This window comes from Chenopodium album, chromosome 1 (assembly GCF_948465745.1).
Source record: "Chenopodium album chromosome 1, dcCheAlbu1.1, whole genome shotgun sequence".
Classification (NCBI taxonomy): domain Eukaryota; kingdom Viridiplantae; phylum Streptophyta; class Magnoliopsida; order Caryophyllales; family Amaranthaceae; genus Chenopodium; species Chenopodium album.
Window position 1 is genome coordinate 13,319,363 of NC_137834.1, and position 23,055 is coordinate 13,342,417.

Here is a 23,055-nt window from a genome sequence, read left to right on the forward strand (position 1 = left end):
ATCGACGGTTTTTGCGGTGTCATACTAGAGCTAGTGTGTGTAGATTGTTGAGTGAATGGATGGAGGGATTTACGGCAGACACTGCTACGCGGATACGACAGACTGGGTTGTCGCACCTGCCGAGCATTATGCACGACCACCTTGATTTTCCGCTGATTTCTGCTTTTGTGGAGAGATGGCAGCCAGATACAAACACCTTCCACCTACCTTTTGGTGAGATGACCATCATGTTGCATGACGTTTACCACATACTTGGTATTCGGGTTGAAGGTGATATGGTTGCCGAGGATCTATCTAGTGACCGGTATAAGACATTTGCAGCTGAGTTGTTACAGTTGACTACAGAGGAGCTACAGGTCAAGACTCAGACTGCCATATATAGGAATGGTGGCGTCCATACTGACCAGATTTTTGATAAGTGTCGTACTGTAGAGACTACATAGGAGGTTCAGGTCATTGGTTACATGTGGGTCCTTTTGGGTAACACGCTCTTTACTGACAAGAGCGGTTGTCGTACCCACCCTTCTTTTCTCACTGAGTTGTTTGTGGAGCATAACCTGGAGAGGTTGACGAGATACTCCTGGGGTTCAGCCACACTAGCGTACTTGTATCGTCAGCTCGGGCATGCCACCCGAAATGGATGTGATTCTATCGCGGGTTGTCTAACTCTTCTCCAGTCTTGGATATATGAGTACTTTCCATGTTTTCGGCCTCACCAGGGTGTGTTGACGCGAGACGTTCCATATGCACGTGCAGGGTTATGGGATGTTGGTATGGCGCGGAAGCATCAACAGCGTCTCGTGTCCTTTCGTACTCGACTTGACCAGCTGGGTGACCATGAGGTATAAATAGATACGTAATACTATTTGTTTTACAATGCTTTAATTTACAGTTGATTTACTCTTGTATTAATTTGTAGGTATGCTGGTTGCCGTACGGAGCTTTTCCTGCATTACAGGTGCCTAGGACTGCGTTTACTGGATGTATTCGATATCGAGGCATCATAGAGCCATATATGCCCGGTCGAGTTGTTCGACAGTTGGGGTTTATACAGGAGGTTCCCGGTGACATGATTAGGCCTGATGATGCTCATAGACCAGTTAGTGTTAAGTCTTATAGGGTCAGTTTTTCAGCTCAGATGACTACTCGCATGTGGAATGGTTTTGTTCCCGGTGCTGCGTTCAGTCTTCTGCTTGGTGGATATACTAGAGTTCCGCCTGGCGGACATACTTGTGCACCTGACTACCTATCATGGTTTAGGAGAGTTAGTCATCCTATCGTCACTCCTAATGTTGAGGATGATCACGGTCTTCCTGAGAGGACCAACGTTGATTACGTAAGTTTTTTATTACTTGTTTTTTTTTATTTAATTTATTTTTCCTATTATTATTAATATAATTATAATTGTTTATGCAGTGGGTAGGACGATTCATGGTTACAGCACAGCGATCACTTAGTGAGTACCCTACACTATCGAGAGACACCAGAGCAATGTTGGAGCAAGTGATTTCTGATTGGAATGCAATAAATGGACTTGCTGATTAGTTGTAATATTTATTTGTAGCTTGGACTTTATTTTTTTTATTAGACTATGTTTTGGATGTTGACTATGTTTTGGATGTTGTTAGTGGCCATTTAAGTTTTACACATTTGTTGGAAATAATCAAGTTGACATTTATGTTTGAGTTTTTTTTTATTTTTTTTTTATTTTCTAATAGACTGTGTACTTGCTTCACAAAAGAAATGCTTAAAATAAATTAAAAAAATAACCATGTTTATTAATAAAGTTAAAATAAAGTTGAATCAAAATCCACAACAATACTCAACGGTACTCAAGAGTTGATTAATGTCTGCCACAATTGAAGCCTTCTATCGTACCTTCTCTCCCACCCGTTTACACTTGTCTGTCGAGCGTTAAACCACATTGGTGAAATTGGAGGTAGTGGGTGGTCATGTTCCATATGCAACCGAATGAAATGCGATCCACCAACAGTTCCAATCACAAACTCCCCAGAAGGCCTATCTAAAGGTCCACGATTGTTCAACGGCAAAACAGTAGTAGATGGATAGTAGCTCGACGGTCTATTTCCTACTCCATAACAAATCACCACCACATTCCATAATGTGGCAATAGCAAAAAAATCTTGTTGTGCTACCATCCAGTGCTCCTCTCCACACGCATCACCATCCCATCTAATCCGGTCTATCTCCCTTTGCAGTCCTGAACCAACCCCTTGGCCCCATATGTCGTAGTAAATCATGCTGTACAGCCAAGGGTGAGAACCAACCTCATTTGCCATTTGATGCCGAACCAATCGCCACTCCTCCTGAGTTCCGTACAATAAATCTGCTACGCAACGAAATCCGCAGTTCCCATCACCAATTACATCCTTAACACCTACGACGTAAGGCCAAATGATGTTGGGAATAGCGTAGCTGTATCTGCATTGGCGCATGTCGAACCCAGTACCTACAAAATTAAAAACATAATATGACATATAGTTAAATTAAAATTTAGGATGAATAAACATATTATTTAAATTGATGATCACTTGTATTAGATGGGGGCGGTCTACTTCTAGATCGATTCTCTCGCCCACTACGTTCAACATGCTCAAAAAATGAAGGATCCCGCCTATTACGATTCTCGGGTGGTCGTCTCCTTACACGAGGGTTGACTCTAGGCTCCTGAAGGTCATCGTAGTTAGGATCCATCTCACCCTCAATAACTCGTGACATGTGCCTAAGCATCACAGGATCACTGGCAATAACCTGATCAACAAGGGTGCGGAAATGAGCTCGATCCTCATCATTTTCATCAACTATATTAGGAATGTCGACACCATCTCCAATGACAAGGGTCCTCCAAAATGGATGAATATTCTTAGAATACAACCCCTTCCCTGCAGCAATCGAGTCATATATTTGGCACGCACAAGGTAAGCCGTGGGTAGTACGTAGAGCACACCCACAGCGTCGATGAATATCCGTACTCAACCCTCGCATTCTGTTTGTCTCACCGAGAAGAATAGACAGACAATAGTGGGATACCTTTCCGTTCAGCTGATGTAAAGGCTTATGCTTGTACTTCTGACCATGACTTGTTCTACATGCCTCCAATACATTACGAATGGCTATGATCTTGTTCTCAATCGAGCAGTGCACTTGAGCCCAAACCGTGTCCAAAGAGCCTGTTGAACTGTCAATCCAACACTTCAATGCTGAATGCTGGCTCTCAACCCTGCAGTTGTTAACATTGCCAAAGTGTAGTACCTAGTTTGTCCAAAACAATACAAACTTCTCCTTGTGTACGAGCCAAGTGTCCATAACATATTCAATCACTTTCGGCCATCGACTCCACTTGGTTTTCAGCACTGCAAGTTCTCTGTTATATGCCTCTTCAGATGTAGCATTAATCACAAGCCTCCACCTCCCATTTTTGAACTTGGCACCAATCTCCTTTTTTTTTCAAACATGGAAGTAACCTTCGCCTCAACATCTTTGTTAATATGCCACACACACAACATGTGTCTTGTGTTTGGAAACACGCTCTTCAACGCTGCACAAAGGCCAAGCTCCCTATCTGTCAGTAGTACCGATGGCTCTCTATGATAACCGATCAACAACCTCAAGCACTCAAGCACCCACCGATAACTTTCCTGAGACTCTGACCTCATGAATGCGTATGCAACAAGAAAGTTTTGATTAGTCGGTGTAACCCCAACAATCTCAAAGAATGGCATGCCGTATCGATTCGTCTTGTAAGTGGAATCCATACCTATCACGTACGGGTATGTGCGAAGCAAATTTGTCATGATCGGGTGTGCCATGAAAGCATGTTGCAACACATTGTTGGAATCAGTAAAAACCCAAGTGAGGTATTTGCTCTGTCTGGCCAAATGAAGCACCTGGTGAACTACTTCTCTTCCTTCAAATTGCTCCATTCTTATTTTACTTCTGCAGTTGTAGACATGCCTGATGTTAGGATGGTCTCCGGGAAACTTTTCTACAAGAGTTCTCATGATATGTCGAGGTGGCACCTGTGCCTGAGTCATGTCACGCACTACCTGCTTAGCAGCAATACTAAGACCACTAATTTGTCGATGTCCCTCGGGATAAACAACCAAAGAATGATTGTGAGTTCCGTTCAAGCAACTAAGCTTCCAACCATTTACTACTCTGACATACTCAACCTTGAGTTTGAAGGGACAATTGTTTGCCTTGCTTTTGGTGTCTTTGCGTATCGCGTTCATCATGTCTCTTATCATGCCCTTTTTTCCACGATCACAACTCACATATCGATACGGTCGACCACTCCGATCGGTCTTGTAAGAAGCCTTCACTAACATAAATCCGAGCGGTCGACAAACATTTTGTGCCCATAGAACAGCATCCTCAAAACTCGGAAACACTTCGTTTGTCAAAAAATGTCCACTATAGTCCACACCGTCACCATCCTCGGACTCAGAATCCTATATAAATATTAATAAAAGTTAGAACCAAAGAAGACGACTAATAGTAATAACAACAATAACAATACAACTAATTATAAAAAAAACTTTCAACCATAATAATGACAATAACAATAATAATAACAATAACAATAATAATAATAATAATAACTAATTTTAATAACAATAATAATTTCAAAAGTATAAAATCCAATGACAATCAACCAATACGTGAAATAAAAAATTAAAAAAAAAAAAAGAAAAATCGAAACCCAGGAAACGCCTAGTATTTTCGAATGACCTAGGCTAAAACGCCTAGTTTTTTCGAAACATCCTAGGATATTCGAAAAAACTAGGCGTTTCAGCCTAGATCATTCGAAAATCCTAGGCGTTTTCTGGGTTTCGATTTTTTTTTAAAAATTAACGCAACGTACCGATTCTGATCGGTTCGACGAGCCTTCGGCAAGCGTCAAAGGTTGTGTTTCTGGTATTTCGTTGTTGTCCATAAGATCTAACGAAATTGATTTTGCAAAATTTATAAAATTTGTTTGATTTCACGGTGGTTGGGGTGGTTGTCCGATGAAGGTCGGTGGCCGTTCACCACTAGAGAGAGCGGTAAAAAATTTTGTGTCCAGTAAAAGTATGAAATTAAGGTAAAATTAATTATTTTTATAATCGTTATAATAAGGTTAAATACGTAATTTAATTTCATTTTGCGGGCGTTAGTTAGAAAATCGAGGGCGATATTTAAAAACCCCCTATTATTATTATTATTATTATTATTGTTATTATTATTATTATTATTTATTGATTATTATTATAATTATTATTATTTATTGATTATTATTGTTATTATTATTATTATTATTATTTATTGATTATTATTATTATTATTTATTGATTATTATTATTAGTATTATTATTTCAATTATTATTGTTATTATTATTATTATTATTATTATTATTATTATTATTATTATTATTATTATTATTATTATTATTATTTATTGATGATTATTATTATTATTATTTATTGATGATTATTATTATTATTATTATTTATTGATGATTATTATTATTATTATTTATTACTTATTGATTATTATTATTATTATTATTATTATTGTTATTATTATTGTTGTTGTTGTTGTTGTTGTTGTTGTTGTTGTTGTCGTCGTTATAATAAGAGCTTAAAAGAATGAAATTTGGTTTTATATCATTAGCAATATCATTAGACGTAAATTAAGAGCTGAACTGAATTAAATTTCAAAGGAAGAGAACAGACCCTAAGTATAACCGTGGACACCAATACTTTCCTAGTTCCTACAAATGACCAAAATGTGAAATCTTATTACTACCCGTTTAGAAAAGAATAATGAGAAACAAAATTGGAATGAAATACAATGTAAAACAAGATTCAATTCACACCAACAAAAGTAGCCAAATTTTAAGCCGACTCAACAGTAAAACGCCGTATTCCACTACTCCAATTAACGGTTTTAACCAATCACTTACTCATAAAATTGAAATTAAAAATTAAATTAAAAAAAAAAAGGTAATTATATTTGCCGCCCCGCGACGCCATACCAGATTCTGTTATTATACGCGCAATCCCTTCAACACTCCTTCACTTTCTCTCTCCTTATTATTACTTCTCTTCACGTTCTTTCTTCTTACCTCACCTCCAATCAATTCTCTCCACGTGTCTTGAACTAACCAATCCCAACCCCCCTTCACACTCCCCCAAATAACCGCACTGTCTTCCTCGAAAACCCAACTCTTCATTTTTAATTTTTAAAAATGTAAAAATCCACGTAATTAAACCCATCTCTTCCGACTTCCCTTCCACCCCTTCTTATATAATCTCTCTCCTCCCCTTTTCCACTCTTTATTTTCTTCTCATCCCCAAAAAAGAAACTAGCCTTTAAAATAAAATCAAAATTTAAAATAAAAAAAAGCTTAGAGAAAAAAATGGGAATGGCGGATTACTACGAAGTACTGAAAGTATCATCAACTGCAAACGAAGAGGAGTTAAGAAGAGCGTATAAGAAACTGGCGATGAGGTGGCACCCTGACAAACACCCAAGTGGCGCAAAGGGATTGGCGGAGGCCAAGTTCAAGCAGATCTGTGAAGCTTATGATGTATTAAGCGACGCTCAAAAGCGTCAGATCTATGATCTTTACGGTGAAGATGGTTTGAAATACGACGTTTCTTCTCCTTCCGCCGCTTTCGCCGCCACTCGAGGCGGCGCCGGCGGTGGTGGGAAGGGTGGGTCGTTTAAAAAGTATGGTAATGGAAATGGTAGGGTTGTTAATGATGATATATTTGATGGGTTTTTTGATGATATTGGGAGTGATAAAAGTGGGTCCCCTTTGAAAAAAGGAAATGATGAGAGTGTGAATCGGAAGTATAGTCGGAGTACTACGGCGGCGAAGAAGGCGGAGCCCGTTGAGAATAAGTTGGTTTGTAGTTTGGAGGAGTTGTATAAGGGTTCTAAGAGGAAGATGAAGATTGCTCGTCTTGTTCCTGATTCTTCTGGGTATGTTTTTATTTCTTTTATTATATTCAGATGATTTTTTTTTTTTTTTTTTTTTTTTTTTTTTTTTTTTTTTTTTAATTTTAAATTTGAGATTATACAGTATTTGAGATTATATTGTTTGGTGTTGATTTTAATTTTAGTGTCGTGATATGAAAATAATGTGGTCAGGATTCGACCTTTTGGTTCTTGGTTTTGTTCTGGTTGTTTTATTGATAGTGACGTTGGTGTTAAAGAAAATTGTTAATGTGAAGAAAAAAAATGGTTAGAAGAAATTTTTCACTAAATTAGATCAAAATTTTGCTTATATGGGTAATTTTTACTAATTTGTCTAGTTCTGGTGGAGTTATTAAGGAAGAAAAATGATATAACCGAGATTTGACACTTGATTTGGTTTAATTTGGATGATTATTCCTTTTTGATAATGGGTGGTTGGATAATGAATTATTAATTTAATATGGAATATAATGGAAGATAATTTTATAAGGGTTTTAGGTAGAAAGGGTTAGTTTAGTTTGTTGATTAATGATTGGTGTAAGTTAAAATTGTAAATTTGTAATTATAATGTTTTTTAAAATTTAAAATATAGGTCGAGTTGGTGGGCGATTTAATTTGAGTCAGTATTAGGACAAGAGGCCATGTGAAATGGACCGGCTCCGATCACATGTTTGAGTATTATTACCCTGTTTTTAAATAAGCTAAAAAAAAAAATTCATGTGAAGTAAATATTCTTATTATACGAGAGTACCATTTTTAATTCGTAAAATATAATCTGTATATATTTTTAATATTGTAAAATATATTCTGTGTATGACTGTATATATTTTTTTTATGGAAGTATTATTTGTGCTAAGAAAAGTTGTCACTACTATGGTTGAAAAGTGTTAAACAAAGATTGTATGAATAATATTGTAAATTAAGTTCAAATTTTAAAATAAAAAATATGTTTTGGGGTATGAGGGAGTATTATTGATGCTAAGTTTATAGGTGACCCTGTAATGAAGGAAGTCTATTATAGTCCCCACTTATCATTTTGGTCTCCTTTGGTACAAATTGTATTAATTGCTAAAGGGATCACAATTTTACAAGAATTCAACATTCGGAATTCTAAAATTACATAATTTAACTGTTCGGTGATTAATTGTCAGTTTTAATAAAGAAATTTAAACCACGAAAGTATTTGTCAGCATGGGAAGAGAAAATATAGAAAATCACAAGGGCACATTTGTCATTTTCATAGATTTGTATATGGAAAATAGCCTAAATTTAAAAAGTAAAATCAAGAATCAAAGTGAGAGGAATCAAAAACTGATGTACTGTAATTATCTTTTTTTTTGACCTGGTGACCTTATTTTATCCAGCAAGTGTGGATCTCACGTTTATGGTTAAATTCCTGTTGACTGGTCATTGATAATTGCTGTACTTGGTAGATCAAAAGTGGGTTACTACTTACTAGTAGAATCTTGTGGTAGGTCAACTGTCTGGATTGCGAAAGTTATACATGGTGGCAAGTAGTATGACATTATTCTTCTGACTAGATTAATTTCATCATGAAAGTAGAAATTAAGATGGGGTTGCAATCGGTATGTGATTGATTAAAGTGAGGTTAGATGAGAGCGAATAAACATTCAATCTTGTAATTGTTTCAAGTAGCTAACATGTTAGCCGTTTAGCTTTATCTTCTTACCTATGCTTCAAATTTGGATTTTATTTGAGGGACTAGTGTTCTTAAGTTACTTTATATTCCCCTGCATCAACTTATCTTTACTGTGTGCTGTAATCAGTTAATTGTGGCCATTCTGTAAAGATTAAGGATCAAGCTTAAAATTCTCACAGTTAAATAAGCCTTGTTTTACCTAAAAATGTGTTTTAAGATAATCGAAAATCTGACATTAGCCCAGGAAATCTTAGTTTTTCTCTCTTGTATAGTTGTGTGTGTGGTCTGACAGTAGGCTGTAATGACTTCCGCTCTTGTTGTCTAATCATAAATGGAATAATGGATCTGATTGTTTTGTTAGCATTCACTAGGAATCATGATTTGTTTTCAGGATTGTACATTTGCAAGTTGCAAACATGTATTCGTGAGACCTGTCTTTCATTGTTTGGCATTATTTGCAATAGTGTCGATCCTTTCAGCAATAGTGTTAGTCGGCATGTCATTTCTTGGGGCTTCATGTCCTGATGTTTTGTAGACAAGATCAACTATCTGAAATTGACCATTTGTCTCTTTATAAAACATGAACTGACTCGTTGATAATCCATTTTGCAGCAAGGCGACGACTGTTGATGAGGTACTGGCAATTGATATTAGGCCTGGTTGGAAGAAAGGCACAAAAATCACTTTCCCGGAGAAAGGCAACCAAGAACCTGGCCTCTTGGCTGGTGATCTTATATTTGTTATTGACGAGAAACCTCACCAGACTTTCAAGAGGGATGGAAACGATCTTCTGGTCAACCTGAAAGTGTCTCTGCTGGAGGCTCTTACTGGTAAAACAGTGACTCTTACAACCTTGGACGGAAGAAATCTTGAAATTGAAGTCTCAGACATTGTAAAACCAGGCCATGAAGTCGTGATCACAGGTGAAGGAATGCCAATATCCAAGGAACCTAAAAAGAGAGGAAACTTAAGAATCAAGTTCGATGTTAAGTTCCCATCGAGGCTATCTTCAGACCAGAAAGCTGATCTAAGGAGGGTACTCGGCAGAAGCTCATGATCGAGTGTTTATAAGTATAAAAAAAACTGGTTTTTCTGCACAAGTATAATTTAATTAACACTGACAGTAAATGTAAATAGGTCAAGTGTTTTGTTGGAAACTTAAATCTTTTTTTTTCGAGAGTTTCTTCATAACTGTGCATACTAGGAAGTTTGCAGGTTTACGGTTGTTGCCAATAGCGACGAATATTTACAGCAAGTTAGTGTAGTGAGATGCTGGGAGAGGCAAGTTTGAGCTTCATCACCTCTTTTATGCGAAGTTTGTATATCGGTACACTAGTGTTTATTGTTTTTTTGCTTTCTTGTGGTTATTTTTGCCTGGAAAATCCTTAAAATGTAATGCTAAGAAAGGGTTGCATTTCTTCAATGTCTCAGTTGGCATTATTGTATCTTTTTCTGTGTCTGGTATACCAAATTCCGTGGTGTCGCTTTTGGTTCTTTGTTAACCTCCGGTTTTTTTTTTTTTTTTGAATAATGGTGTTAACCTCCATTATTTGTGTTCATTGTTACTCTGTAAAAAGCAATTAATCATGGCGTATTTGGATTTAATCATGCATCTAATTAGAGTGCTTTATATCATGCGACAAATTTAGATAAGACACATAAAATGTCACAATAATTAAAGACAATGTATAAGATCAAGGCTACATTCAATTTCACTTATTAAAGCAATGTGGACTGGGGAGTAATTTGCTTATTTCAAATGTTCAATTAAATTAAAATGAGATCAAGCTCTTATATTTTGATTTGCATTTGCCTATTGTTAAATATATTAAGTTACCTTTACTTAATTTCATGGTAAAAAAATATGAAATTTTACATTCATATTAGACCGGATTAATTTAAGCCCAACCCGTTGACCCCAGCCCGATTTAAAATTTTTTTTGGCAGGCTTAGAAATGCGAAATTTAAGTTTATTTTTTGGTCCGGCTTGAAAAGTCCACATGGCTTGGCTAGTTTGTGCCGGTTTGAGCACATAATTTTCAGCCCGTTAAGTGGGTTGATTTTTTGTCCTTGGCACGGCTCGAACCCGGCTGCTGCCTAATTATCACCTCTAATTCATATACATTTATATTAATACTAGGTTAAAACCCGTGCCATGCACGGTAATTTTTAATACTTAATACTTATCATTAGTTTAACACTATTATTTAATTATAAAAAATTATACCTAATTGCAAAATAGGATGAAAGTTCTGTAATTACAAAAAAAAAATTAAAAAAAATCTATCACACTAAAGAAAACAGAGAGAATAATATATGCACCACTAATAAAAATAACTATGAATTACATTACAAAGTTATAGATAGCAAATTATTATTGCATATTATTCATTGGAGGAGCCACCTTGGTGCACACTGGCTCACGTGCATCACCAGTGTGCCAAAAAAAATTGAAAGTTAATTTTTTGTAAAAAAAAATTAATCAAAAAGACCTGTTATTTTAAATAACAGGTCTCTTTGATACTGCCAACTATTGTCATTCACGCTGACGCAGTGACGTGCACTTCCTTTAACATTCACCCTGACAGTCTAACAGTCTGACACTTGTTTTTTAATTAAAAGAGACCAGTTACTTTACAACCGGTCTCTTAAGTTTTTTTCCTTTTATTATGAGTTTCAAATATAAAATAAACATATACTTTAATTAAAGTTTTTCCTTAAGTTAAAAACACTGAAAAAGTAGTACTCATAATTTATGATTTTCAAATCCATTCAACAAGAAAAATTATGATTTTCAAATTATAAATTAAACTATAGTCATTTTTAATCATCGTAATTAATACTTTTGTACTCCCTCCGTCCCAAAAAGAACGACCTATTTGGCCAAAACTTTGTCCCAAAAAGAATGACCCATTTGCATTAAAACACCATCAATTTGCAACAATATTTGTGCAAAATTAGCTTCCCCATATAAAAATTTCATTTTCCATGTTATTTTATTACTTTCTCTCTCTATTTTTTTACAAACCCCATGTAAATTTATCTTCCCAATATACTTTTACTTCTTTTTACTTAACTTCCTTAATACCCGCGTAATCAACCCAAATGGGTCGTTCTTTTTGGGACGGAGGGAGTAGTACTATTTATTTTTAACATGTTATTTGTCCTCCGTAGTACTTTCAGCTTGTAATATGTATTGTACTATTTTAAGTACTAATTGGTTGTAGTATGGATTGTTGTATCCTATGTTTGGATTGAATCAATTTGGTTGTAATATAATACTCTCTCCGTTCTATAATTAAAAGCCTATTTCTCATCTTTCACGGGCCGGGAATTAAGGAAGTTGATTGGGAATACAAATATGTATGTGTGGTTAGAGAGAGATAGAGAGAAAGAAAAAGTTGTTGAAAATTATTGAAGAGATAGAGAGACAAAGTGTTAGAAATTAATGCGAAAAGTACAAAACACAAAAAAGAAAAGAATGACAAATCATAAAAAAGAGGGTACTCTGTATTATTGTCAAAAAATATTATCTATAAATAGAAACATGCTTCTAATGTTGAACTAAAAAAAGGAAAATAGGCTTCTAATTATGAAATGAAGGGAGTATAAATCAATTATGAACTAGATCCGAAAAAAAAATTGTATTTTCACAAGTAATCAATACTTTTTTTTTTTTTTTTTTTTTTTTTGAGAAAACATGTAATCAGTACTTGATGGTGACTCACCAGGTCGGAAATCCTGGATCCGCCCCTGATATTATTGTATAAAAAATAATATCTTTGTTTGAATGTGTACAAATAGAATATACTTATCAAATAGGAAATGAAATATTATTGCATAGTTTTTATTAAAAACTTTCCTAAGAAGCTTTGGCTAAAAAAATAAAAATTAAAAAAAAAAACACTTTTGGAGGGAAATTTTTTAACCAGGAGATGACATGTGTCATTCCTGGTTTCGCCTTTAGTATAAAGTTATAGATTATAGATAGATATATATGATTATAGTGACATTTAAATTAATAGTGTGCAAATAGATCAAAGTTGTAAAATTATAAAATTATTTAAAAATAGATCATAGAATTACAATTCAAATCAGATCGATTGACTGTTATGAAAACAATATTTTCAGATATTTATATAAAATTAATCTCCCAATACAGCAATAATACAAATCTCACAAAAAAATAATCTTAGCAAAATCTTCAAAAAGCTCATTTGGAATCATACAAAATCTCATAATTTACAAGTTTATAACTTTCCTTGAGCCTAAAAAAAGTAATGCAAGCTCATTAAGAAAATACATACTAGTGTACTTGTATTTTGTATATTTGTATTAATTTTTTTATATAAAAAGTCGTTCTTAATCTTACAATTGACAACAATCATACAAATCTGAGATGACAAAAAAAATGATCTTAGTAATATCTTCTGACAATAGCTTCTCTCCTATTGTCGGCTAATTATTCAAAAATGGAAAGTACAATGCTACTTGGACCCAAAAACGAACAAAAGAGTATATTGCATCCATGTCCATCAAATCTATGAACCACATGGTTGCTTGATTCTTGCTAGTATGGTGAATTGGTGTCTAAATCTATATCTTTAACATGTTTTTAACTTATTTGGTCTTCTATTTTTCTTACATGTACAAGGGACCTATCCCTCTCTTTGTTTATTGGAGTTCAAATTTCTATTTTTATATATTTCAATATAATGAAGATTTATAATTGCCATAAGAAAATAAGCAAACCTAATTTCCTTTTGTCATAAATCATAATGCAGGGTAGGTACCAGCTTCCTAAGAAGATTTTGGTACATATATGTCGTATATGTTGGTCCAAAATTGTAAATAAGATGTGGCCAGCTTTCTATGAAATTTTATATTATCTTAACACTAACTTATATATGTGGCTAGTCACACATTGTGTCCAGGCAGTCAGCTAATTGATATGGGACACTACAAGAAAAATGTCTTTTCGTAGCGATTATTTCGTAGTGATTGTACATTCGCTACAATATGCAAGTCTATTTGTGAATTAATTAAGGAAGTCGTATCATTTTACAATCGCCATGGTTTTCCCATATAAAATCGATACGGAAAACATAATAATACATATCAACACTATTTTTACACATTTATATAATTTTGAGAAATCGTATCATTTACAATCGCCACTAAATCATAAAAAACGATACGAAAAGCCTTTTCAACACTAGATGTATAAATATTGTTTAACAAAGAATACATAAAATATGTCATAACTTATTGGTGAAACATTTAATATAAGAGTTTGAGGTTGCATGTTCGAATCTTGTAAAGATCATACGCATGTTTTTTTTTTTTTTTTTTGAAGAAAATGAGTTAAACATTTATAGCGATTGTAATCGCTACAATAATCACCACGATTGGATTTAGTTTTTCGTATCGATTATTGAGGCCAACCCCAGCGATATTGAAAACCACTACTAAAGGCTAAGGCAACGGGGGATATTGTATCGAATGACCATTCGTTGGGAAAGCTTTTTGTTGCAATTACAATCGATACTAAAGGTTAAAATAATCGCTACGAAAAGGTTATTTTCTTGTAGTGGGATAATCCGATTAGTGTTATAGAGTTAGGTTACTCTGTTAGAATTATAGGGGTTAGTTACTAATTTAAGGAGTTACTTTGTGAATATTGTAGAGGTTACATTATTATCTAAGGAATACTTAATAAGTATGGGCTATTTTGTCAGTGTTATAGGAGTTACTCTCCTTTTTACAAACAGTCAAATAGTGTGACCAACTGTACATAAAACGCATTGTTATATCAAGTAGCTATTTAACAATATATTTCATGATAATATTTGTGTTTCATGCGTTATTAAAAATTAATGGTCAAACTTAGTATAACAATCGTAAAAAAAGTCAATCGTATCAATTATTTAAGAAAAGAAGGAGTAACTAAATGTTAACTAATTCATTTAGCTTTATTTAGTGGTAGGGTGCGTGACTTACTATGACACAAGCTAGCTCCACCTATGAATTATTTGTTAAAGTTGAGTTATTTGAGTTTAGTTAACTAACTCGATTTATTATGGAAAAATTAGAAAAAATAATCCCAACTTTCATCAATTTTGCTACAATAATCCCAACTTTGGATTATTTTGGAATAATCCGAACTTTAGGGGGCACAGAGTATTTTTTTTCTTCAATCCCAAACCGGTGAACAAAAGTCAATATTATATCAGGTCACTTGACACGTGTCAAGCCCTGATTGGTCCAAAAAAATATTAAAAAACCCAAAACTAACCAACCACCAGTCAGCCTCCCCTTCCCCCACTAGCCACCCTAACCACCACCTCACGGCCAACCTGCCACCCCTTTGTCGCCGACCAGCCGCGTGAAACAACCTCCACCGTGTCGCCGTCTTCCTCCTTCCCCGAAACAACCCCCATTCCCCACGAAACCACCAACCCGAAACTCGAAACCACCTCCCCGAAACCCCAAATCCACCAACGAAACCTCTCCCACCGCCAAAAACCCCCAATCGTTCCTCTCACCACCCTGAAACCCTAAGCGGCTAGGGTTTTCGACGGTGGGGAGGAGTTTTTGGGGGGTTTTTGAGAGTGGGAGACTAGATTTAAGCGGCGATTTCGAGTGGAGGAAATTGGGGGAAATAGGAGAAACGGCGAGGGGGAAGGGGGAAACCGGCGCAATGGGAGGGGAAAGAGGAAACCGGCGCAGGGGGAGGGAATTAGCGCCGCCGTTTAGGGTTAAACTGGTGGTTTTGGGGGTTGGTTGGTGGTTTTTAAGGTGGCTGAGATTTTGGGGGTTGGTTAGTTTTTTTTTTTTTTTTAGAAATTGTTTTAGCCAATTCAGTAGTGACATGTGTCACTTTAAAAAGTAAAAAAAAAAAAATTAACCCATTCAACCAGTTACCGGTTTTTGGGATTGAAGAAAAAGAGGAACCCCTAAAGTTCGGATTATTCCAGAATAATCCATAGTTGGGATTAATGTAGCAAAATTGATGAAAGTTGGGATTATTATTTCTAATTTTTCCTATTTTGAAAATATATATTGTGACCAGTCTAACAAGATCACATATGACTATATTTTCATTATGTATATAGCACTAAACATGGTCAAAAAAGAGTGTGTGAATAGTGCTAAAGTCAAAATGTGTCAACTAATAGAAAACGCAGGTATTATATGTACCTATCATTATTATTCTAGATAATTAAATATATTGTACTCCATAGTTGATTAGAAAACAACCGCGTTAATTTTGACCTAATACAAAGTTTGATCACTAGTCCAAGTTCCAATGAAACGGGTCGAATGCTAAAAATTTGGAGACCTTATGCTAGACTTGGTTTGAATAAACCAATCCAAAACCCCAAAAAACAAATATAATAAAGGAAAAATACACTTTAATAATCCCAACTATGGGCGATTTAATATTAATAATCCCAACTAAGGTTTATTATCTAATAAGCCTAACTATGGGGGTAGTTTGTCTCCAATAGTCCCAACCGGTCAACGATGGGTCAATGACCTGTTATAATAGGTGACCATGACACGTGTCAACACGTGAATGGTCCAAAATTTAAAAAAATAAAATTAAAAAACATAAAAACATTATAAAAAAATTAAAAAAAAGGAAACCCCTTCCCCCTTGCTAGAAGCAACCCCACCGCCACCCATTACCACCGCCGTCGGCGGTACCAAAGCCCGACCACCCAGCCACACCCTTTCCCCTGAACCACCTTTCGAAATCCCAACACCACCCGTGCTCCACTCTTCCAACCACTAGCGCTTCACTCCGCATCTCCAACAACGAAACCACCAAACTGTCGCTGCTGCTCGCCAACCACCAAACGCCCAACCATCGTTACCAACATCAGCCCCTTAATCCCCTCACCACCAAATACAAACTGCTCGAAATTGGTGTTTGGAATTGCTGGAATTTGGGTTGGTGTTACGAATTGACGATCACGAGCAGGGGTTACTATCGTTTAGTGTTCGATTGTTGATGAAATTTGGGTTGTTGGTGGCGGAATTGGAGGTTGTTGCGGTTGGTGTGTTGAAAGGTTGCTTGTGTTGGTGCGGTAAGGGGTTGCGTCTGGGTGTGGGTGTGTTTGCAGCTTATGGTTTAGGTGAGTGAGGGGTTGCGATGGTGGAGAGAAGTTGTCGTGGCTGGCTAAGGTGGTGGAGAGAAGTTGTGTGTGTGGTGGCCTAGTGGGGAAGATCGTGGCTAGTGGTCGGGGGTTGGGCTTGGAGGTTGTTCGGTGGTCGGGGTTAAGTCAGGTGGGGGTTTCGGTGGTCGGGGGTTGGGCTGGGAGGTTGTTTGGTGGTCGGGTATAAATCAGGTGGGGGTTTCGGTGGATGAGGGTTGGGCTGGGAGGTTGTCCGGTGGTTGTGGATAAGTCAAGTTGGGGGTTGGGCTGGTGGTTGGGGCTGATAGTGGTGGAGGGGGGTGGCTAACATAATTTTTTTTTTTAATTATGTTTTATTTTAGGAAATGAATTATGTTTTTTTTCTTTTTTTTATTTATTTAAATATTAAGTAATGACGTGCTGCCACGTGCCTTTTAAAAAAAAAAACCTTTCACCATGTTACCGATCATCGGGACTACTCTGGGCAAACTACCCCCATAGTTAGGATTATTAGATAATAAACCTTAGTTGAGATTATTAAAAGTAAATCACCCGTAGTTGGGATTATTAAAGTGTATTTTTCCTTCAAAATATCAACTTTTTATAAGTTTTACTTATTGCTAATTAAAGATACTAATAGTTGAATTTGTGGATGGACAAACATGACTAAAAAAACGTGTCAACTAAAAAAAAACAGAGGAAGTATTTATCAATAATCTTGCTACTATTTACAAATTGGAAAATCTTCTAAATTGTATCCAATACATAAGAAAAAATTGCTAGTCTTTGGTCTAGTCAAATCTTGTTTTGGATCAATAAACAACCCAATATTAGGTCCAATTAAATCAAAACGAGTTCTTTGCAAGTCATTGATATAGGATAATAATATGTTATTAACATTCAATAATCAAAGCAGGCCATTTGGAGTCATCATTAAGTACAATCACGATCCATTTCAACTTATTTTAAGTGCAATTAGTTTTGTCACTTCTAAATTACCCATACTTAATTACGTACCATCACAAAATATTGTTTTGCCTTATTCTTAAATGTTCCAATAACAATCTCCCCTCTTTTAAATTGGTGTAAACATAAAATTGGTGTAAACATACATGATCTACATTCAATATAACATTATAATAAATGAATAATATCATACGGCAAAACAGTACGTAGGACATACAATGATCAAAGCCATTTATAATAGTGATAGCGGTAGCAAGAAAGTTGGGCAGTATGGTCTTTAATTGTATATTGCATAGTTTGTGATTGAGAAAAGAGATTACGAAGCGTTGGATAAATTTGAATGGTTGTAAGAAGGCCTAATTAAGGTACTTCGTCCATATTCTATATTTCATATTTAAGGCTAGATGATGATGATAGGAGTATAATAGATATGATAAGATGTTGTGTATTCGTTATGTCCCATTTCTTTAATTTAATTTGGCTTCAGTTGCACTTGATGAGACTTGTCCCAACCTTAATTGTTTGACATTGACTTCAATGTTACCCTTTTTATCTAGATCTATTCTATTATCTAGAAGTAGTGGTTAATCAAAGGAGATCAAACCCCAATTGCTCCCCTCACAGTATATATGCTATATCAGCGGTAGCGTGTTATTTCATAAAAGAAAATTTTCTTTTAATTAGGGAAAATACAAGTTAATTTGTCAGATAAACGAATTTTTGTTAATTTGATGGCATTTTTGTAAATATATTGAAAAAACAGGGTCATTTATTCAGTACTTTTGGTGAGTTGTTCAATTACTGTTTGTTTTTTGCTTTTACTGTTTGGTGAGGAAATTACATATGTGTACCCCTTAACGAATTAGTATATGAAAAAACGCATATACCCCTCCACTGGTACTTGAAAAGACAATTATACCCCCAAATAAAAATTTGTTTATTTGGGGAATTGACTGGGTATCCCTATTTTAATTATACTATTGATAGCATGCCAATCAAGCACGAAATAAAAAAAAAAAAAAATTATCTTCAATCAATACTAATTAGCAACATGATATTGGGTGTGTTCGACACTAACTTTTAAGTAGCTTTTAGTGGTTTGACTTATTTACTAAAAATATGAGTGTTTGGAAATGTAGTGGTGAGAGTAGAGTTTCGTGGTTATTGGAGTAGCTTTTGTGAAAAGTTAATATTATTAGCTTTTGAAAACTGAAAAGCTAGGTAGATGTTGAAAGTTTTCTTCTATATTTATAGGATTTTAAGAACTGATAGCTAGTCAACAACTAGTTTACCAAAAACTCATACTTAAATTATCTATCTTTACAAGCTAATAACTATCTTTATAGCTATATTTTGCCCAACATACGATTTTTATTAGATTTCAATAGAGAAAATTAAAGAAATTTTAATACTTCCTCTGTTATGAATTACATACTCGCAACAAAGGGGTATTATTTGTGAGACATAAAATATTCCTTTGTTGTGAGTAATACGTAAAGGAGGGAGTTGAGTATTATATTCCTTTGTTGACAGGGTTCTAATTAAAATTATTGCGGAATCGGATACACTGATGACCTTTTATTGGCTAATGTTTACTCTGTACTCGGGTAGTTAATTAAAAGCAAGGTCTAAGAGTAGTGGTGGGTCCTACATACACCAAATGAAATTAAAAAGTTCTTTAATAAATTAAAAAATTAAAGTAGGTTTTGACAATTACCATCTACTGTTATTTTCATTTTAACAATAATTTCCTACGTTTTTAAATACTTGCTCTACTTTTCTTTTTCGGCCGTTTTTAAATATTTGCTTCATTTCCTTATTTGAAAAGCTTTTACAATGTTTAACTCATTTCTCTCACCTAGTGGACCCAACAAATATCATATTTTATTAATCAAAAACTTTTGCATGCCCCCGGTTTACAATAATTTTATTGTACATCGAACATTTTTGTGAAAAGTGACCATTTTTCTTTACAAAAGTGACCCTTTTTATTACAAAAGTGACCCATATTTTCACAAAAGTGACCCTTTTTTTCCACAAAAGTGACCCTTTTTTATCACAAAATTAATTAAGCTACATATGCAAATTGCTAATCAAAATCTCACTAGTTTTTTGTTTTTTTTTTTTCAAAAGTAAACCATACAAGTATTATTTTACTTTGATTCCAAAATTTCTGCTACTGCTTCCAATTACCATACAAGCATCGTCACCATCATTACCTTCGGAAGCAAGGAACGAAGAGCTTGATGTCGCGATCGAAGGAATGAACGGCCAAACACTCAACAACCGTTAGATCACTATTGACGAGGCTCAAGCTCGCGACAGTGGTGGCGGCGATGGTGGCTTCCCGTAGTGGGTGAAAAATAAGTGAGGAGAGATAGAGGCTCAAGCTTGCGGCGGTGGTGGCTTCCGAAGTGAGTGAAAAATAAGTGAGGAGAGAGAGAGAAACTGATAAAAGAAAGTAATGAAGAGGCTCACGTGCTATTGATTTACAATAGCATTATTGTACATCCGATTTTTTTAACATTTGTGTTTATTAATTTTATATTCTCTCTCCTCCAATTTCTCCACTAGTTTTGCTTTTTACAATTTTTTATTCTTCCACTAACCCCACTACCTCCATATTTTATTACTTTCTCCAATTTCTCCCAAAACTCCGCGCATGGAGAAATGAAGCAAGTATTTAAAAACGGAGGGAGTACAACCTACTATTATTATTTTTGAAAATTACCACAAACTGTTTTCTTAAACACCAAAAGTTCCCACCTAGTTGGCTCTCAACCACCTTATGACGTCATGTGGGCCCCACATAATACATTCCCTCCCTTTTTTTCCTCATGTTTCTTATTTCTCACTCGATACTTCACTCCCTTGTCTCCCTTCTCTCTCCTTCACCATTAATGACAATTAATCCAACCTCACCCGCCTAATTATTTCATAAAATTAACTCTCTTGCATCACATCTTCTTTCTCGCTCCTAATTCCTGGTCAAAAAGTTGTAAAATTGGCAAGCTTGAAACCTTCTCATTTGAAATAGTCATAACCCCTGCTATCAGTGTCTTGCTCGTAAAATTGGCAAGTTTGAAATCTTTTCCCTGGATTCTACTTAGTCCATGAAGTCAGATTGGAAGCTGGATATCTACACTTGCAGATGTGAAATTGTGTCTGCACAAAATCAAACCCTTACTTAGCTATAACTACTTTTAACTTAGAGAACCAGGTCATAATTCACTAATTGCTGTTAATTAATTCACTAATAGAACACCCTGACCCCTAATTTGGATTGCAAAACCCTAATTTGAACTACAGTAATTTAGGGCTTGTTCGTTCTCATTGACTGAACTGAGCTGAACTGAACTGAACTGAACTGAAGTGAGCTGAACTGAACTGAACTGAACTGAACTGAACTGAATATTTTATAAGAGAAGGAAATTAAGAACTGAACTGAATTGAACTGAACTGAACTGAGCTAAACTAAACTAAACTGAACTGAACTGAACTGAATTTCAACGTAAGAGAATAGACCCTAAAATGAAAATCAAAAACCTTAACATCAATTGAAACCCCCTAAATTAAGATGAACAACATACCTTTCTTTGTGGAATCGTTGTCATGTTGCAGCAACAACAATTCTTGTTCCTTAATTTTGGTTTGGAGAAGTGAATTGCAATTTTTTGATTTCTTTCTGCGAAAAATTGAACCAGCAGGGGAGTGAAGTATCGAGTGAGAAATAAGAAATGGGAGGGAAAAAGGGAGGGAAGGTATTATGTGGGGCCCACATGACGTCATAAGATGGTTGAGAGCCAATTAGGTGGGAACTTTTGATGTTTAAGAAAACAGTTGGTGGTAATTTTTAAAAAATAAATAATAGTAGGTGTAATTGCTAAAATGGAAACAATAGTAGGTGGTAATTGTCAAAATTTCCTAAATTAAATTTGTAGAGTTAAGATTACAATTAAGGCCCAACTTTATGGAAATTATTAGGTCTATTTTTTTAAAATTTTTTTTTTTTAGGGTCTATTCTGATTTACTGAAGTGAGCTGAGCTGTACTGAAATGAATTAAACTGATTGGAGCTGAATTGAACTGAAGTGAGCTGAAATAAATATTTTATTAGAGAAGTAAATTAGGAATTGAACTAAACTGAACTAATTGGAGCTGAACTGAACTGAACTGAAATTAAGCTGAAGAGAACAAATCCTTAGTGTTTGGGTCTAGAATAGTTTTTCCTATGAGATTTAATTAACTGTGTGCAAAAAAGTTAGACCCTTTGTTAAAAAATTTGGACCTTTCTAGTTAACTAATAATAAAAATTCTTTCTTTAATAAAATAAAATAAACAACCAATTAGAAAAATAAAAAACTTAGACCCTTTTAGTATATTTTTTCCTTCTTAATAATCTAGTATTTTTTTTTTTTAGTTATAGTGATATCATTTTCTATATGATACTTTTTATTATAATAATAATTTAACTTGTGTGTGTTGTGTGTGTATGAGAGAGAGCACACTTTTAAAATACATATTTAGCTAATTAGTTATTTAATAAATATTCTTGCTTCGTTTCAATAAATATATAATTTGGATCAAAATAAATAACTTTTTGTTATATTTCACAATTTTTTTAGACAATTTTTCATTAATTAAAAGTGTAAAATTGGTGATAATACCAAGAATAAAATTAATAGTAAAATATTTTAATGTAACTAAGATTTGAAACAAATTTATTAAAAGATGAATGTCATTATATAAACTTAGATTTCAATAGTGAAAAGAAAAAAAGAAAAACCAATGAATTGACATATCCCATTATTGTTAAAAAAATTTGGAGATTTTATTGCACCTTTATTTTAGAGAATTTAGCGAAAAATTAAAAATTATTTTGAAGAATATTTATTTTCATAAATTACTAAAACTTACAAAGTGTTACTAAAATATTTTATTGCTTAAAATAAAATCAGATCATTTTTGTATGATTTTATTTTTATTCATAGTAATTTATAGAATCATATTAATTTAGAAAAGTTGTTTATGTATCGACATTGTATTAGCTTTTATACTTAATTAGTTAATTTAGAATTTTCGTATAAAATTTATTAGCTGTTTCTAAAATTAAATGCATTAAGGGTATAAATTTATTAGACAAGGGGTTTAAACTTTTTTTTTAATCGAAGGTTAACGGTGAGTAAGATTAACTTACCATAATTTCTAACCTAGACCCCAAAAACAAAGTAAAAAATAGTTGGACCCCAAATATAATATTTATCAAAAAGTTGGACCCTATTTGTTATCTTATCTCTAATTTTG

At 34.4% G+C, this 23,055-nt stretch overlaps 3 protein-coding genes across 3 annotated transcripts; 2 read left to right on the plus strand and 1 right to left on the minus strand.

Annotated features, from left to right (window-relative positions):
• The first annotated feature begins 758 nt into the window (after nucleotides 1–758).
• Nucleotides 759–1,997, plus strand: LOC145564926 (uncharacterized). Its single transcript, XM_081625098.1, has 2 exons — nucleotides 759–1,336; nucleotides 1,417–1,997. The coding sequence occupies exons 1-2, from the start codon at nucleotides 1,016–1,018 to the stop codon at nucleotides 1,543–1,545; spliced, it is 450 nt and encodes a 149-aa protein (XP_081481224.1). The 5' UTR covers nucleotides 759–1,015; the 3' UTR covers nucleotides 1,546–1,997.
• On the minus strand, nucleotides 1,833–6,236 carry LOC145628558 (uncharacterized). The gene is made up of 4 exons (XM_081680891.1): nucleotides 6,129–6,236; nucleotides 3,475–4,472; nucleotides 2,553–3,241; nucleotides 1,833–2,470 (listed from the first exon to the last, which is right to left on the minus strand). Exons 1-4 carry the CDS (start codon nucleotides 6,234–6,236, stop codon nucleotides 1,833–1,835), a joined length of 2,433 nt encoding a protein of 810 aa, XP_081537017.1.
• Nucleotides 6,237–6,333: 97 nt separating this feature from the next.
• LOC145642312 (uncharacterized) lies at nucleotides 6,334–10,090 on the plus strand. The gene is made up of 2 exons (XM_081693446.1): nucleotides 6,334–6,991; nucleotides 9,258–10,090. The coding sequence occupies exons 1-2, from the start codon at nucleotides 6,423–6,425 to the stop codon at nucleotides 9,700–9,702; spliced, it is 1,014 nt and encodes a 337-aa protein (XP_081549572.1). The 5' UTR covers nucleotides 6,334–6,422; the 3' UTR covers nucleotides 9,703–10,090.
• The last annotated feature ends 12,965 nt before the right edge of the window (nucleotides 10,091–23,055 follow it).